Genomic DNA, 19112 nt, shown 5'->3' on the forward strand with positions numbered 1-19112 from the left:
AATTTTTAACAATGTATTTTTATAACTAACCTATCTGGCATACTGCTGTTTCCCAAGGTTGTACTTCCTTGTGAAATTCATAGATAACTGATATGCATCAGATGTTTGAATCACCAGAAAGAATGCAATAAAAAAGTTCTAGGTGTTTCAAGGCTGCTAAACCTAATTTTTTAACTTCAATTCTTTTTAAGAAATTTTCTGCAAAGAAACATATCAATATAAAGTTCCCTGTTGATAGTTGAAAAACTGTAATATTTTTAATCCTTCTGAGTTGTAGAACAAGTTCCTTCAACACTTGAAGATTAATAAGCTTTGAGTATCTTAACTTAGCAAGTCTGATATTGTGGTTGTTAACTTTTAACATTATCAGGCTTAAAGTTATTATTTGCTTCATATATTACATTGATTGATTCATACTTTGATGAAACAAAAACACCTATACATAGAAATTGGATTATATGGCTATGTTACCATGGTTCCAGCTTCTATTACTACTAAATATTAGCAGACAAAAATTGTAAGGGAATATCATAGACTGCTTCCTAAAAGAACTTGTTAGTGTATTAATACCTTCTTGCATTAGGCAACCACTTATTTAAAGTAAACATAATTTAATTGGTTTAGCTTATCATTTATCCTTAAAACAATATTGATGTTGCTTTCTTGTGTGTATATGCAAGACCTTTTTAAGATCACCCTTTATTTTTGATGCCAATAGAATTAACTCAATACTTATTTTTGTTTGTACAACTATGAATTGTATTTTTATTAATAAAGCTGATTTCTTTCCACATTGACCTTTCATAATGAACTGGTAAAATAATTAAATATATATATATATATATAGTTCAAATTAATAACATTTGTTTCAATATTGTTGCATGTGTGGATCTGTAAAGAGAAATGAAATTTGTCATCAGTTAGTTTTATTATAAATTTCTACTTGTTTATTTGATTGGAATAACTTTGGTCAAGTGTTTCCTTAACTGACTGTTAATTACATAATTGATTTGCTTGTCAGGGAAAAGTACCATTTTTCCTGGGAGACACCTATTCCAGAAATCAGTAAGTTGAAAGAAGATGATGTGACAAAGTTTGTAGAGAGCATCAAACCAGTAGTGCTGTTATCAATGTTCAGTAAGGCAGGTAGTACCGATTCTGCTGCTGCTTTACAAAATCTTGCTACTGTTCGACCAGAAATTGTGATACCTCCAGTTTTAGATCGGTGAGTTTGTATTCTTAGATAAACCTTTTCTTTGAAGAATACAGAAATATTGATATTTTATTATTTTTTAAGTTAATATTGGAAATCATTTGGCCTTTAAACTTTTTTTTCTCCATTAAAACCAAAATCTATTGTAAGATAAACATAGTGTATAAACAATATTCAAGGTGAATACTATTAATAGAAGATATAATGTGTAATTATGTTGAAATGTGTTTGTTTTTCTTGTGTATACTTAAGTTATAGTTATTCATACATCAGATAATGTAACAAGTTGCCTGTTTTACATGAGAATTAACTTGGGGGCTGCATTTACATCACTCAATGTGCTTTGTTTTAGGTATTTTGTAGAAAATTCTGATTATTTCATGATAATTTTGAACAGTGAACTTTATTAGTCAGAAATTAAGAACTTGTTAATGTTTGTATTCTACCTACATCAATAAACAATTTAGTAACATAAAATTTTCAGTTGAAATTGAAAATGAATCAAAACTTTCATTTTTGGATACATCTGTCCAGCTTTGTGAGATCAGTTTAGATGTTGGTTTTTTTATAAGACATACTGGGTTTTACACTAATATTAGAAGACTTGTGCCTGGATTCATCAAATGTTTACATCCAGGAGTCTTTCATTTCACTAGTAATTTTTTTTTTTGTTTCAACTAGAACTCTTCAACATCAGACATGCTTTCCAGAAAATTTTCCTTTTGATATTACCAATAATTATATTAGAAAGGATTTGATAAACTTTTAAACAAACAAAATTCTGTAATTCCTTCTACTGCAGGAAAATTCACCATGGCTGTAGTTCTGTCTTACCTTGTTAAAGGATCCTTTGTGTTAAGATCCCAGTTTCTGAGACGAGCCTTTCCACAAATTACTCTTAGAGTTATTATCTTTATCCTTTTAAAGATAAAATTCCCAAATTAATGAAGTCACTAACTGTTTACTATTATACCAGTTCTTTGTGATTTGAAGGCTATATCAGTTCCATTATCTAATGCTCGTATCAAAGAATTGGTCAACACTCATCACTTGCAATGTATACTAATGTACAAGTCCTTGCACATGTGTAAAATGAGTGTAATATTCTCTTAGAAAAAAGAATGTTTAATATTTCTTAGTTTGCTTCTGATGATAAGGCTTGTGTATCAAAGGATTTTATGTCATCAAGACAAGTATGCTCAACTGTTAATGGATAAGATCCTTCAGTTAACAATAGTAACAATGTAGTGGGAGTACACTGATAAATGAATCGTTAATGATATTCTAAGGGAACTCCTTGTGAACAAAACATTAGGAGACAAAAATAATGTTAAATGACTGTAAAGTAAGTATATGCCATAACCAAATCAAATTATGATATCAAATTAAAAACAATTGTTGGGATTGGCAAGAAAAACTTAAGATGCCACATAATGAATGACAACAGTTATGTGTTACAAATAAACAGTGAAGAAATAAAATACGTTGAATGGAACAGTTTAAAAAGTGCTGCAACTTATATATAATAATTATAACATTTAAAATCACCTATTAAAATAGGAAATATAAATAGAAGACTTTTTATTAAATATAATTGAGATAGTGTCTGCAGCTTTAAATTATTGTTCTATGATTTTTTTTTTACTCTGTTTGTCTCTTTCTTTTTACAGCCTATACTCCTCACTAGAAACACTAACAGAACCTCATCGATTGACTGCTACAATGCAGTGTATTGTGTCTGTTGCAAGAGCTTTAGTTCAAGGGTCTAATCGGTTTCCTGAAGGTCCATCCCACGTGGTTCCTTTGCTGATGGGATCGTTACCAGGTATAGACCCAAATGACATTAGGAAGTGTATGGTGAGTTAAATAATTATTTTCAGTTGATGTGAAAATTGAAAAAAGAAAAATCTTTGTTGTATTAAGTTAAAGAGTGTCATTGACTAAAATTGTCATAATTTCATCATTTTCAAACATTTGCATATTTGCAGACGAGGGTGAGCAAACAAGGAGAAAAGTGACCAATCGGAAGAATAAAATAGTTTAAACCACTTATTTATTTTGTTTGGAGGGACAAAACATAAAGTATTACAAATGTATTTTCATTATAATTGATGTAGTAAAATGTAGGAACTTGAAGCAACATTTAGCAGATATAGTGTGGTTTACATATTATTAAATTCTTTTTACTATCATTCATAAGTTCTTATCTTATAATTCAATTTTACTTGAACTAGCCAAGTAAAACACTCTTTTAAGAGCAACATGAAGGAAAACAATAGTTTAGAAAAAAGAAAATATGGACAGAAAAATGCAAGAAGAAAAACTGAATAATTAAGTCTCCATTCTGGTATGAGAATCCTCTGAAAATTTAGTTGTGAAGTAAAGCTGAGGAATCCCAAATGGCAGCCAACTTCTTATTTGTCTGTTGTTCTGCTCAAATTTATGATCATACTTCCATCAACTAAATTATCTTGGTTTTAAGTGATAAATGAAACATTAACATTCAACATTGCAACATATTGTTAAGGAATCTGACCTTTGATAACTGTAATGTGATGCATTATGGAATGAAGCTTTATATTTCTTGATAATTAAGTACTTTTTCCCAAGATCTTTAAGCCTAACTAAATCAAAAATTAACTGTCTTAACACTTTCACTTGCTAGTCTTTGTTTCTCTTGTACTCTGTCCATAACTGACTAAATTAAAGGCTTAACAAATATTATAAATTGAAACAGAAGAGAATGTTATTATTTCACAAAGTTTGTTTGCACAACAACTTTTGATGATAGAAGATTTTGAAAATCTGTGAAAGTTCCTTTGTTTTGTTGTCTGTCAAACACTGAAGACAGCTGGTCATACATGTCTGTTTGAACACTTGATAATTGTTAGTCGAGTTTTAGCATCTACTTTCGTTCAAAATAGTTCTTTTTTTACATGGGTTTCATGAGTACAATTCAAAAACTGAATATGTTGTAGTAGGTTACTAGTAAAATATCTTAGTTAAGATATCAATTTGTTAATAATATATCTCTGTTTAAACCCCAATTCTATCTATCACATGCACATCTGAAGATCAACTAATTAGCTTTATAATGACCCATCAGTTTTTATGTAATCTGAGGGATTCAATTTAACATTTTGGGTGATACAGACCTGCTATCTGAAGTTGCATGTTAGCAATATGGGTTCTTCATGTTTGGGTTAAGCATTTTAATTATTTCAATCCTTGGATTTTCTGAAGGTTGTGTGTCTTTATCTAAGTACTTTGGACCTGAAATCTTTGTATTACCTTTCAACGTACTTTGTATCTAAGAGTTAAGATCAGTAGGTTGTCTTTTCAGCTGTAGTTGTTTGAAAACAAACATTTAATGTGTTACATTATAAACAGAGGAAATATAACTGTATGATATTGTGTGCTAATTGGAAGACTGTTAGAATAAGTATTAGTTTTGAGGATTTTTTTGCATCAATCAATTTATGTCATTCTTCCAGCTTAGTGCAGACATCTTTGACCAAACAAACTCTTGAGATGTTTTTGTACTTCTTCAGTATAATGAAACATTTCATGTGATTATTATATCTATGCCTAATCTTTATCTTAACCTTTTTATTAAATTTTGTTTTGTGTATTTTTATTTCAAACCAATGATCATTGATTAGTTGTTATTATTGGTCTTTAGGTAACATTTCAGTTTATCTCAACATTCACTACATTGATTCCATTAGTTGACTGTTCAAAGGCTGTACAGTATCATTCAAATTTAACAGAGGTAAGCTACTAAGCTGTGTTTTTTGTACAATTGTGAATGTGATTCAGTGAGTTTATTAGATTAAAAAAAGTAATGTTTGACAGGGTAGTTACCCCCTCTTGCAATATTAGCTATTCTTGTTCAGTGCTGCCCTCTATAAGCAAACCTTTCCTTTACACATACTTACAAGCCTTCTGCTCCCCCAACTGTATAAGAAGAGTTAATCTTGTGAACTGATTTGTAAGTACTGATCTGAAATTCATTTTAAGTATAGGAAAATTATAAATTCAGGGAAAGTTGTACTAATAATAGTTATCATTAATATATATCCTTTCAAGAATTTCCAGTTAGGATGAATCACTAATTGGTAAAACTTAGAGAAGAATAAACCAATTAGCTTGTAAAGAAATATCCTGAAACATGAAAAGTTAAAAATTAGCTCAATTGTCATAGAGTTTTATTAAAAAGAAAGCTCCTTGAGTTAGATATCAGTTAACCTCAATTATTTTGTTATGGTCTTTGATAGGCCAAAAAACAATTTAATAATATTTTTCTAGTTTTATTTCACATACTTATTGAAAATAATGTGTAAAATTGTTGTTGTTTTTTACAGTGTAATGTTTTTAAAGACACTTGTGAAATAAATTGTGAAACATGCATAGTTTGGTTAAATAACATTAATTTCTAGTAAAATTACATTTTCCATGTTGAGTATTCTTAGATAGAACTGGTAATCCACTAATTCATTTGTTCATAATTCAGAATTACAAAAATTGTTCTTGTTTTTTAGCTTGAGCAGGAAATATGCTTAGCAACAGCAGAGTTTGAAGATTTTGTTCTTCAGTTCATGGATAGGTAAGATAGATTTGTTTTGTGAGTATTAAATGTGGAATTGAGTTTTCTTCTTTGCCAGAAATTTTCAGTAAGCTATGGTTTTGTCCATTAAAAAATGTATATACTTTTAGAAAAATATTAAGAAACAAATTTATTCAATGTAATTTGACAGAAAATGTTTTAATCTACTGTTTCCATATTAAAGTAGGAGACATGTTCTACCACAAGTGTACTGACGTTAGTTTTTTATGTAATAGATTGATAACTATTTACCAATTTACATAAGTTTTTTCATGACAAGTTGTTCTGGTTTATGATTTTTCTTTGAAATTGTGTTGTTTAATGTGCTACTATATCAGAGATTTCTTAAAAAATTGTAATAAGTTGGACTTGGCTTGAGGCTTAATTGTTTAAAAAAAATGAAATTTAAATCATGCCAAGAAACCAAAGAAAGTATTTTGGGAATATTCAGAAGTAACAGAAGAGGGTTGGTACATTTTAAAGCACAATACTCGTGGCACTGGAAGTGATTGGCTTTACAAAATATTTTATGCACTGAAGTAATTATTCCTAAAACTTGTGCTATATATTCTTTGTACAAAGAACAACAAATAATATAAAATGCAAATATAACCAAGTTGTATAAATTATTTGAAAGGTATTGAAACTTTCTGATCTATAATATATGTGATGTTTCATCTAAAGAGGATAAAGGTACTTAGTTTGATAACAGGGAATAATAGGCACAAATATGTGCACATTGTAAAACCTTATAATATGTTTTAATTGCATATATTTATAAAAATATTTAAAGCTCAAACATGCTAAACAAAATGAAATATTTAACTTTTGATTATGGGGTTGAACTCATTTGGCTGTGTCTTATGGAGTTCAGCAATACTTAACTGAGTTTTATTAACACATCTTCACAATTGATAAAATTGGTAACGATTACAAGTATTTTGTACAAAATGAATGAGATTATTTTAGATTAGTATTTTAACTAAAGAGTTGTTATTTTTGTGTTGTTATTTGCACTCAGACTTTAAATATTTTGAGTAATATCATCAATGCATTGTGCAATGAAATATTTAAAATTAAAAATAGAAAAAATTTAATTTTTCATTGAATAATCTTTAAAAAAATTGTTTTGCTCATGTTCTTAATTGTAAGTTTGTTTTCAATGTTTTATTTTCCATTCCAGTCTCTTATCATTATTACTTATTGCAAAACACGTCTTGCATGCATTCTTGGGCAGTATTAGGGTATCATCAGCAGAGACACTAGTCTTCCTCAGAATGTTGGGACATTTATCTACTACTGTAAGCCTCATAAATGAAGGCAATTTGTCTTTTAAAAAAAGCAAAAACTTTCTAATATGCATTTTTAAACATAAATATTACATAATTAACTGAAATATAAAACTAAAGCCTAAATATAATTTAACTGTTTATGTAACTAACATACTTGTAGGTCAGAAACAGTGTTAAAGGGCTATAGAGGAAACAAACAGCAACAAGGCTGAGAGTGATTGACAAGTTCTCTGTGGAATTCTTTGTACCAGTTTCAAAAGAACTATTGGGAGATTGTATTTTAAAAATGTTTTCTTCATATTGGTAATAAACAACTGGCTCAACTAAGTATTATTGGCTGAGGAATTACAATTCAACATGTAGAAAGCAAGTGTGGCAACTATCAAGAGTTCCAAGAAATTGATTTTGCTTTCTCCATATTTGATGTAATTAGCTTTAAAGAAGAATGCATAAGCAAACCAATTAAGTTAAATTATATTTATACGTGGAAGATTAGTGCAGTCAACAAGTGTTCAAGTTACAAGGTCCAGAAGTTAAGATTTTTGTGAACTTTTGCACCAAACTAAACTTTAAGAATTTTTCTTTAAGGTTTTTTTTGAAATAAAGAAATAAATTCTAGATAGTATAAAATATTGAACTATAATGTAAATTTTTATGCTAATTTTATTAGCATGTATTGATCATAAGATTGTTTAATTGAATTTGTAATGAAACAAAATACTATCTTATGATGTGTAATCAATTGCACTTTACAGTTTGTTGTTTTTTTTTCAATCAACAACTGTGACATGATAGAGGTTTTCTGAGTATAAATCAACTTTAAGATTGACAATCAGTTGCCAAGTTATGACACTGTTAATACATCTTCTAAAGGTGCATAAAAAATGGTTTAGTCATCAGTCTTTTTTGTTTACATAGATATATTTAATTTGGTCAAAAGTGTTTTAAAACCTTAAGGAATAGATACAAGGTAAAAATAGAAAAATATAGAAACCTCGAGGACATTAAGATGTGAATACATGATACCTGCTTCTAAGGTCTTGCATTGCATGTGGAAGTTAATTTGACCAGAATAATTACAACTTGAACTTAAAGGTAGAGTAAGGATGTGGGAATTGGATCCTTGATCTCTGAATGGTGATGTTTACATGTCACAAATATCTGAACATCTTTCAGAATTAAAAATATCATCTGATGCTTCATTTCTATCCTCAGTTCTCAAGGATATTACATTTTCAAGATGCCAGTGCCATTATTCACCACATTGTTGTTCTTAATAGTTAGATTAAAGTGTATGAGGAGGAATTTCATCATCTTTCCTGATAAACTGAGAATCTACAAGATGTAGTGAAGTATTTGAAGACAATAGTGTTTGAGGAATAGATAAAAACAAAACATAAAGTACTCCATAAACTAAGGCAGTCCATACAGTGATGGATTAAAGCTGTGCTTAAGGTATGCAGTTAGAACTTGGCTCTAGATGGTGTATTTTGACTCCAAATAAAACTCGCATATAATAAATGCTAGATTTTTAAGAGCGTGAGAAAGAAAGCAGTATGCTGATAGTGTAATACTGTTGTCAAGTCTATGTCTTTTTAAATAAAGTGAATAAATTGTACACCAGCTATTGCCAGCCCTTAACATTTTGTTTTTCATTTATTTATGGTTTTGGTATGTAATATCCAGTTATGTATTTATGTTTGCTTTCACAGGTGTTTTGCACTGATTGAAAACAGTAGCCTTGAGCATCCAGCAAGACTTGACAGGGATACTGAGAAAATGAATCTAGAAGAGAATGTTTTGGAAATAGGTTTAACCTCCACATTCAGCAGCATTTTAACACAGTCATCTCCTGAAATCTTTAAGGTATACTGTAGTTACAATTATATGGTTGTTGATTTTAGGAAATTTAGTTCCATAATAATTATAATTGTGGCTATTTTCACATAAAAAGTAAAACCATTTAGTGACTGGACAGTGAAGCAATAGGAATACTTTGGATATTTTTATTAACAAATAAAAGCTAATGTGTAATTTATTTTAATAAATATAAAATAAAGTACTACCAGAAAACAATATTTTCACATTTATAATGACATCTTCATTTTACAATTTTTTATTGTATATGTGTGTGATAAAGATATTTAATGTTTGTAAAAACCTTTTTAACTTATTAGTGCTTAGTTATAAAGCATTTATAAAAAGTAGTGTATCAGGGTTTCTGATACAATATTATGTAGCCTGGCTTGGCCAGGTGGGTTAGGGTGCTTAACTTGCAGTGTAAGGGTCTTGGGCTCAAATCTCCATCACACCACATATGCTCACCTTTACAGCCATGGAGGCATTATAATATGACAGTCAATCCCACTATTTATTAGTTAAAGAATAGCCCAAGAGTTGGCAGTGGGTGGTGATGACTAGCTGCATTCCCTCTGGTCCTTCAGTGTTCAAGTAAGGATAACTAGTGCAGATATCCCTTGTATGGCATTGTATTGTACAAAATTTAAAAGAAACCAAACCAGTATTATGTGCTTACTCCGGAAGTGTTCTTAAGTCATTTACAATAATTAATGTAGTTTATGATACATGTGAAAAGTTTGATTTATCAATGTCTGTAAGTCTTTCACATGAATTAGTGTATTGTAGTTTATGATACATGTAGCATGCTTATTTCAACATTGTTTATAAGTCACTTACAATAAATAGTGTGTTTTAGTGTTTGGTACATGTAACAGTAACCATAAGTTATTTTGTGTGAATAGTGTATTGTAGCTGATGGTATATGTAACATGTTTACTACAACAGTGTTTGTGAGTCATTTACATTTACTTTATTACAGTTTTTAATGCATATAAAATGTTTACTTTAAAACTGTCCTTATTAATTTTATAAGGCATACCTTATATGTGGTTCTGGTACATTAAGTTTTAGTCAAGTTGCTTTAATATGATGATAATATACTTTCTCTTTAAGGTGTGTAATGTAACAGTTGTCAGTGTAAGTGAAAATATAAAAATAAGTGTGTCCAAGTTCAATATTTATCTGATGTTTTTTAACAAGTTTATTGAAAATCAGAAAATTATTAATGTTTTATTTTTATGTTCACAGGAAGCTAAAATTGGTAAAAATCAAACTTGTTAACTTAAGTGTTTATTTTTTGTTAAGAATTCATCCTCATGTTACTTAATGTTAGTTGTATAAAAATACTGGATTGAAAAATATCTTACTTATTGAAGTTTGTGTTAATATGTACTTTTACATCTGAAAATCATAAATTACAAGGAAATCTACCCTTTCATCAAAGGGAGTTTAGAAGGCATGCTCTCTAATTAACCATCAGAGAATAAAGAACCATGTTTACAAAGTGTTCATTTGTGAGATCTTATTTTGTGTGAACCAGTTCACTGTTAAAAAGATTTCATAAATACATATTTACATTGAAAATTTATAGTTTTTAATTCAGTGTTTCCAGAAATTTAAATTTTTGAAGTATGTATTTTTCACCTGTTCATGTGATACAAACGTTTTGTAAAGCAGAAAATATTAGAACTTTGTTATTTTCTTTAAAAATACATTTGAGAAATCTTGTGCATATTGCTATTATTTTTTCTGTAAGTTCCACCAAAGCAATAAATAAAACCATGTATTTTGCAGGCAGCACTTCGTAAGCTTTATTCATTTGTATCGAGCCACATCCTAGAGACAAAAGTATCGGAAGGTTTGCAGCAAACATGTGCCGATCTGCTGCACGGGTTTGTAATTGTTTTAGGTTATATATAATTTCTTCTACTTAATAAAGAATTACATCTAACTTTTTTTTGGTAGAAAATCTAAATTACTAAAATTTTTTCAGCTACTGTGAATATAAATTAGCCAAATCTTGAACTTGCAAAGGTTATTAATTTTGAAACAACATACAAAGTGAATGACACATGTAAAAGGATGAAAATTAAATACAGAGAAATAGCTTTTATGCAAACATATCAAAATCCAAAGATTTTGTAAGTACCTGGATAACTGGGTCAAGTAATATTTATCTTCACTACTTTACTTTACCTTTGTAATAGAGATGTGCCAAGAATAATTTTTCAAATATTTTGTACAAAATCTTATATTTAAGTTGTTTTATCTCTTAATAAATAGAATAAGCTTCCTGTGAGAGTAACCTATGTGCTTAGATAAAAACTAAAAATCTAACTGGCTATCAATATAGATAATTAAATATTATCTTTGTATATTTCTGTTCACTGTTAATAATATTTTCAGATGCAATCATAATATCCTACAAGCTTTGGCCAGCATATTGCTCTCAATTTATTTACTATTACAATAAATTTTGTATTAATGAAAGTAACAATAAATAATCAAAATAACACATCGTACTTAGTAAAGCCTGCTGTGAGAGAGAACAAAATTCCAAATAAATATTCATCTATGACTCAAGACAAGAACTCGTGTTTATAGGCTTACTCATTGTGGTATCCCATTTACATTACATCAGAGGTTACACTAATTGTGATAATTAATCCTATATATTTTAGTATAAACCATATCTAGTTGGTAGCATCAACTTTCTCTTGGCACAAACAATAAGCATAAATTCAAATAATACCTAATGTGAAAATTATAATGATACTTAATGTAAGAAGGAAATACCTTGTTAAACCTTGCATATTGTTTGTTCAAATATTTTTACCAGCAGTCTCACTTAATTATCCCCCACAACAAACACTTGGAGACAGCTGCAGAAAGTAATAAACAACATTTAATCTTCTTTGAGAACAGAAAAGTAAACACAGTGATATTTTAGAAGTAGGAAAGTTTCATAGAAATTATACATTATATGTATGTGTAGATGGGGCATATCTCTTGATGTGGATTCCTGTACGTGATGAGGGGACCTCCCAGGAAAGGTTCTGTTCTTTCAGTTTATCTCCTCTGGGACCTAAACATCCAACCACATGTTTGCTATGCATGGTGACCTGTGAAGGGGAGGAGAGGATCCTGGTGGTTGAAGGACCCAATCTTAATATGCCAATTTGGCCTTGAATTCCTGTAGACAGGCAGCCTTCTAGTGGCCCCCCTTGGGACAATCTGCTGGTCCACTTGGGCTAGGGACAACCAAGTAGCAGTGTTGGATGTTCTCAACAGGTGTTGTGGACATTGTATCTGATGCTGGTGTTTGGGTATAGTGCTTACAAAACCCTGGCGTTGCTGCAGTGTCCTCGTTTGGCATTGTAGTACATCTCCTTGTAGGGCTCCATGGTAGGTGGGATCAGTGAGCACTGAAATATTCCTTTTTTTATGTATCCCTCAAATAAAAACTAAAATGAAAGAGTGAAAAACAGTCCATAGGTAAACGACCAGGCCTTGAAGATTCTGAGCAGCAATCTTCAACACCTATAACACCTGTTGTACCTCATTTTCTTATACTACATTCTCTTTCAGACAAACATTTAGGGCAAATGTCTCCCTCTTTCATTCAGAAGGGACTAGAGGGACTTGCTGGCTCTTGAAAGGTGGTAAATAAGCTTTGATCTGGTGGCATATTGGTGGAAACATCCACATCTCAACACAGTGAACTCCTCTTGCATTTAAAGGTGATTGGGGATATACCTATTGAGGTTACGCCTCATGTTACTTTGAATTCATCACAAGGAGTTATTGTTGAGAGGGATTTGAAGAACATTCCTGCTGGTTTCTCCACCCAAGGAGTTTCTGCAGTGAGGTGTATCTCCACGCACAAAGATGGAATTATGATTCCGATCAATGTCCTCATTCTGACATTTACATCACCATGACCACCTGCCACCATAAAGGCAGGTTATCTTAATTGCAGGGTATGACCATACATTCCAAGCCCTCTCGGATGTTTCCAGTGACAGCGGTTCTGTCACATAAAGACGTCATGTCGTGGTTCCTTGATGTTTACTCATTGCAGTGGCAATGATCATGATGCCTGTGAGTGTGAAATGGACCCTCATTGCATTGATTGCAATGGCTCTTACCCATTCTACTTTCATTTCTTGCCCTAAATGGTTGGAAGAAAAAGAGGTGCAGCATTTGAAAACAATTCAAAACATTACTTATCCTGAGGCTTGAAAGTTGTTGTCCACCACTTCATTTCGGACGTATGCTGCTGCACCTCATTCCATTACTACAGTGGGAGTGTAGATGGATCTCTCTGTGCCTCCAAAAGAAGCATTCTCAAACCATATGGAAAGTCTTTTGACCTCCATGATTAAAAACTTTGATAAATCAACTTCAACACCCATCTCTGTCCCTAATATACATTCCAGCAAATCCCAAGATCCACTTCCTTTGATTCTGAGTATGGGCATTTCCTCGGGTATATCTTCTTCTCCCACCCCAAAATGCAAAAGGATCATTCGTTCACATCCTCAGTCACTGGGTTCCTCTTCCAATGACAAAAACCTGCTCAATCGACCCAGGGCAAGATCCAAGGAGGTCGATAAACCTCCCTCGAATAAAGTCAGTAAAGAAAAAAGACATGGTCGTAAACAGAAGGGTTCTCCCCCCAATTCGCCTACACATAAATAAAAATGGCCACCTTAATACAATGGAACTGTCGAAGCTTATGTTCTAATCTGGATGACATCAAAATACTGATTGCTTCCTGCCATCCTGTATGCCTTTTCTTACAGGAAACATTTATGAATCCTGTCGATACAGTCACCTTTAGGCAGTTTTTCTTTGTACAAAAAATGACAGGCTGTGTGATGGACGAGTGCATGGAGGGGTGGCACTGTTGATTGATCAACATGTGCCAACCCTGTCTTTGCCACTTGACACACCCTTGGAGGCTGTAGCCATCTGTATTTCCTTGGGTCCTACCATCACTATTTGTTCTCTCTATCTGTCACCTGGAAAAACGTACAATCAATCAAACCTTGATGCTCTCATTGAACAGTTGCTTCTCCCTTTTTAATCCTTGGGACTGACTTTAATGGACATCATCCCCTCTAGGAAAGTGCTGATATTGATGGGAGGGGTTGCTCTGCAGAGAATGTGCTCTCTGATAACAACCTTTCTCTTTTCAATACTGGTTCTTCTACTTATTTTCATGCACCTAGTCAGTCCTTTACTGCTATTGATCTCTCAGTTTGTTCCCCTTCACTATTTTTCCACTTTTCTTGGAGGGTTGACAATAACCCACAGGGCAGTGATCATTTTCCAATAATTTTTAGAGAGACTGGCCATGGTCAATGACACCCGACCTGCATGCCCCAGTGAAAGCTGGATCGAGCAAACTGGCCCTCTTTCACTGCTCTGGCAGAACTTGATCCTGTCATCGTCTTTAAGCCATCAATAGACGACTGTGTGGCAGCAGTAACTGACTGTATTATACAGGAAGCTGCTGAACATATTCTTAAATCTCGACCTGTTTTCCATGATATCCTCATCCATAGTGTAATCCTGCATGCCACATGGCACTGAAGGCTCAAAAAAGGGCCTGGGATACTTTTCATAGGTATCCTACATTCTCGCACCACATTGCTTTCCAGCAAACCTGTGAACATGCTCGTGGGTAAGATGTCAAAGCCAGAAAGAATCTTAGATTAAGTTCACAACTGGCATATCTTCTACCACCAGTTCCAAAGTCATATGGTACAAGATTTGAAAGGTCAGTGGGCAATATAATTCTGTTCCCCTCTCGATCTTGCTCTCTGATGACCAGGAAGTAGCTGTTACTCGTTTATACTCTAGGTGAAAGCTTTTGCTGGGTATTTAGCACTTCTGCTTCTTCCTCCGCCTTCTTAGTCATCAAGACTCGGACAGAGTGATTACCTTCAAATTATTGCCCAATTGCTTTGACAAGCTGTCTCTGTAAGACCTTAAAGAGCCAAACTTGCTCGCCCTTTCAGCCGTGGGCGCGTTATAATGTGACGGTCAATCCCACTTTTCGTTGGTAAAAGAGTAGCCCAAGAGTTGGCGGTGGGTGGTGATGACTAGCTGCCTTCCCTCTAGACTTACACTGCTAAATTAGGGACTTAGCACAGATAGCCCTCGAGTAGCTTTGTGCGAAATTCCAAAACAAACAAACCTTTCACCCACTCAGTGTGGGTTCTGATGACAGCACTCCACTGTGGACTGCCTGATTCGACTTCAAATGTCAATCAGGGAAGCCTTTCTCAAACAACAACATTCTGTATCAACATTCTTGACATTGAGGAATCTTATGATACAACGTAGAAGTATGCATTTTGCAAGACCTATATATATAGGTTACGTGGCCATTAACCCATTTTTATTAAAAATTTTTAATGCACAGGCAATTCCAATTTCGTGTGGGTTCGACACTTTCCCATTGTTTTCTACAGGAACTTGAAGTCCTTCAGGGTTGTGTTTTGAGTGTCACACTTTTCAGTATAAAGATTAATGCCATCAGTGAACAACTCCCTCTTACTGTTGGAAATGGACTCTATGTCGATGACTTTCACATCTCATGTTAGTCATCGAACATGAGGGATATTAAGTGGCAGCTACAGACTGCCTTTAGTCGTTTACAGAAGTGGACCACAGCAAACAGCTTGAACTTCTCTTTTTCTCTAAAACCATTTGCATGCACTTTTGCTGCCAATGGGGTATTCACCCTGATCCTGAAATTCATATTGGTGAAGTTGTGTTGCCTGTGGTCTCTGAGACAAAGTTCTTGGGGCTTATCTTTGACTGTAAGCTGACCTTTATACCACACATTAAGCAGTTATGGGTCAAATGTATAAGAGCATTGAACATTCTCTGTGTCCTCTCTTCCACTGCCTGGGGATCGGATCGATGTTTTATGCTAAAGATGTATCATGCTCTTATTCGATCGAAACTCGACTATTGATCACTGGCCTATCACTCTGCCAGGACTTTGGCCTTAAAGATGGTGAACCCTATTCATCATCAAGGACTTTGGCTCTGCACTGAGGCTTTCTGCACTTCCCCAGTGCAAAGCTTAAACATCAAGTGTCATGAACCTCCTTTTCACCTCTGCTGTTTGCAACTGTCTTTCCTATATGCTTCGAAACTTCTTTCCTTACCAAAGCATTTTACCTGGGGTTGTGTTTTCCTTCCTCAGTGGGCTATATTTTTTGAGAACAGATGATTTGTCATTGTTCCTTTTGGCCTTTGTATCTCGATGCAATTGGACGAATTGGGTCTGTCCTTGGATAACATTGCTGTATCCATTGGTCAGCCCATCACACCATAGCTTCTTACAGTACCCAAATGTGACCTTTCTTTAAATCATCTGAGAAAAGCAGACATTCCCGATTGGAAATACTGTTTGTTATTTGCTGAACATCTTTTGAACCATTCTTCTATTCCTGTTTATACAGATGGCTCAAAATTAGGTGACTGTGTGGTTTGTTGTGGTTCAGTGCAGAATTCCTTCCATAGCTTCTGTGTTCATTGCAGAACTGTTTGTCTTTTCTTTTGCCCTGGATCACATAGAAGCTAAGCAGTACTCAAATTGCACTATTTATTCTGACTTGCTTAGTTCTTTACTAGCCTTGGAATAGCTTCACGTTAGTTCACACCCTGTTCTCACCAATATTGAAAACTGACTGTCTCATTTCTCTTTAACATCTACTTCTATCCAGTTTTTCTGGATACTGGGCCATGTTGGTATTAGCAGGAACAATCTCTCTGACGTCACAGCTCAATTTATCTGCTCTGGCACTATGTTCCTGTATTCAAGGCTTGGCTCCATTCCAGCTGGTAGTTGATTTGGCATGAGCAACGTGAAAACAAGATCTTCCAAATAAATCCCTCTTTTGGACTTTAGTCATCTTGCTTCCATAAGGATTGGAAAGAGATGTTCTAACTGGACTGCACATTGATCAGTTTTTTAACTCATTGTTGTCTTTTATCTGGGACTGATGCACCAATGTGTTGTCTGTGTAACACTCAGGTCACAATAAGCCACATTTTGCTGTCTTGCTGTCATTATGACTCTCAACAACAGCGCCATTTTAAACATGTTCTGTCCCAAGGTTTGTCTATAATGTTAGTGTTATTGGTGGTGGTGACACTGTCCACCTTGGAAATGTTTTTAGGTTTTTAAAGGCCATTTATCTTTTTAATGTCATATAAGTTTTTAATTTATACATTCAACCTTTTTTAATGTTATTCCCTTTTAAAAATCAAAGTACATGTAGTTTGATTTAAAATTAGAAAATGTCCATAATGTCAAATAACTTGAAACCAGGACTGGAAAGACCAATGTCAGGTGACTAATGCTGCTAGTTGAACTTCCATTAGTCATCTTGGCAATTTGGTGATTTATAATTAAAATTTTGCTACAAGTCTTTTAAACCTTTTATTCCTTTCTGAAAATGGCTATAATGTCAAATAACATGGAACAAGAACTGGAAAGGCCAAGTTCAGGTAACTAATGGTGGATTTTGAACTTACCTTTTAGTCTTCCTGGTGAGTTATGATAATTACAGTTATGCTACAGAAATTCCTGCACAACTTGTATTAGTGTAGTTTTTCTCTTACTGCTGTAGCCTAGATGTAAAAATTGGTTTTAATGATGTATATGTTGTTTTTTTTAAATTTTGTTTTATGAATTTTACTAATTATTAGTGTAATTTTAACTTTTAACTGGATGTTTGGCACAGATAGCCAAGTTGCTTTGTGCCATAAAACACCAACCAATGAAGATGGGGCATAGGGTGACAAAGTAAATATGAAAACTAATTAACCTAATAATGTTATATTAAACATTGTTAATCATACAGTTGTATACAATAATAACTAAAATTAACAGTTGCTAAAGCTGTTGGTGGTACACTAAACCTTTTTTTAATACCATTAGTCCAAACTACACCCCAATAAATCAAAGTGTACATATGGATGTTTTTAAAAGATTGTGACAGCCTGTAAAACCTTTAAACCAATAGTCTTTATCAAAAATATTGTTGAATTTTGTGTTTAATTTTTACAGTGAAAAACCTTGATTATGAAAACAGTGAGTGAATTTACAAGCTCCATTTACCAAATAGTGTAATGATGAACAAATTCCAGTGTATCTAATAAGTTAAGAGTAGTAAACATTGAAACATGATGTGTATGGAAAAGTTCTATATTAGAATGAAAAGCTTATAACTTCAAAGCTGTAATGTCCATTTTGCTGATAACTTTCAAATTAATTGTTTGATCATACTGTTTAATTAAAGTTCTTCATTTACAAAATAAAGGTATTCGAAGTTCTGATTTTGCAGAAGGGAAAATAAATGTGTGTTGTATTTAACAGCTATCAGATAGTGTTTTTGTTGGAGAGTGAAAAAATTATTAAAATATGGGTTTAGATTGTTTTTAAGATGTGTCAAATAACTGTAGCAAGTGAAATTTTATAATTATTGTCAAGTAATAAAATAATTTATATCAGTAAAATCTGTCTACATCTTGAAACATTTTAGTCCTAAAAATTATGTTCATGGTGTTAATGGCATTTTATATCTTTTACTTGATATTAAAAAAAAACATTTATTCAGTTTAAATATGGAACTCTTCAGACATTCACATTAAATTTTTCTCATCTTACGTGTCCCTGGTTTTGAATTATTTTTTCTTTGTTAGGTAAATCCTGAGACTACTCTTCGATTATTTTTGCCACATTTTTGTAAGCTTGTCATAACTTTAACAGAAAGTGAAGAGGTTGCTAAAGAGGAGATTTTAGATGAAGAACTTTTGTTCAGTCTACTTCTGTTGTCAGAGGTTTGTGCCATTGACTATACTCTTATCACATATTTTTGAATATTTTTAAGTAGAGCATAATGTGCCATAATATCTTGTAGTTTTTGTGAATGGGCAATGTATAAGTGATATACACTTTTACTTATTGTTTTCTGAATTTGTAGGGCATACTGAAAGGATTTAGACAATTAAGCTATGAAATTAGACCGGTCCTGATAAAACTGCAAGGGTAATATAATTAGCACATATTTATTTAAAAACTTGCTCACAAATATTAATGGGGGAAAAAATC

General features: G+C 32.6%; 1 protein-coding gene across 1 annotated transcript in view; it reads left to right on the forward strand.

Annotated features, from left to right (window-relative positions):
• Positions 1–19112, forward strand: part of LOC143228591 (proteasome activator complex subunit 4-like) — a 125514-nt gene that overhangs the window by 37541 nt on the left and 68861 nt on the right. Inside the window, 8 exon segments of the mRNA XM_076459817.1 lie at positions 1022–1225; positions 2884–3070; positions 4896–4985; positions 5755–5819; positions 8824–8977; positions 10766–10820; positions 10823–10863; positions 18704–18841. Coding sequence (XP_076315932.1) covers positions 1022–1225; positions 2884–3070; positions 4896–4985; positions 5755–5819; positions 8824–8977; positions 10766–10820; positions 10823–10863; positions 18704–18841 — 934 coding nt within the window.

Source organism: Tachypleus tridentatus, chromosome 10, assembly GCF_004210375.1.
Source record: "Tachypleus tridentatus isolate NWPU-2018 chromosome 10, ASM421037v1, whole genome shotgun sequence".
NCBI classification, from domain to species: Eukaryota; Metazoa; Arthropoda; class Merostomata; order Xiphosura; family Limulidae; genus Tachypleus; species Tachypleus tridentatus.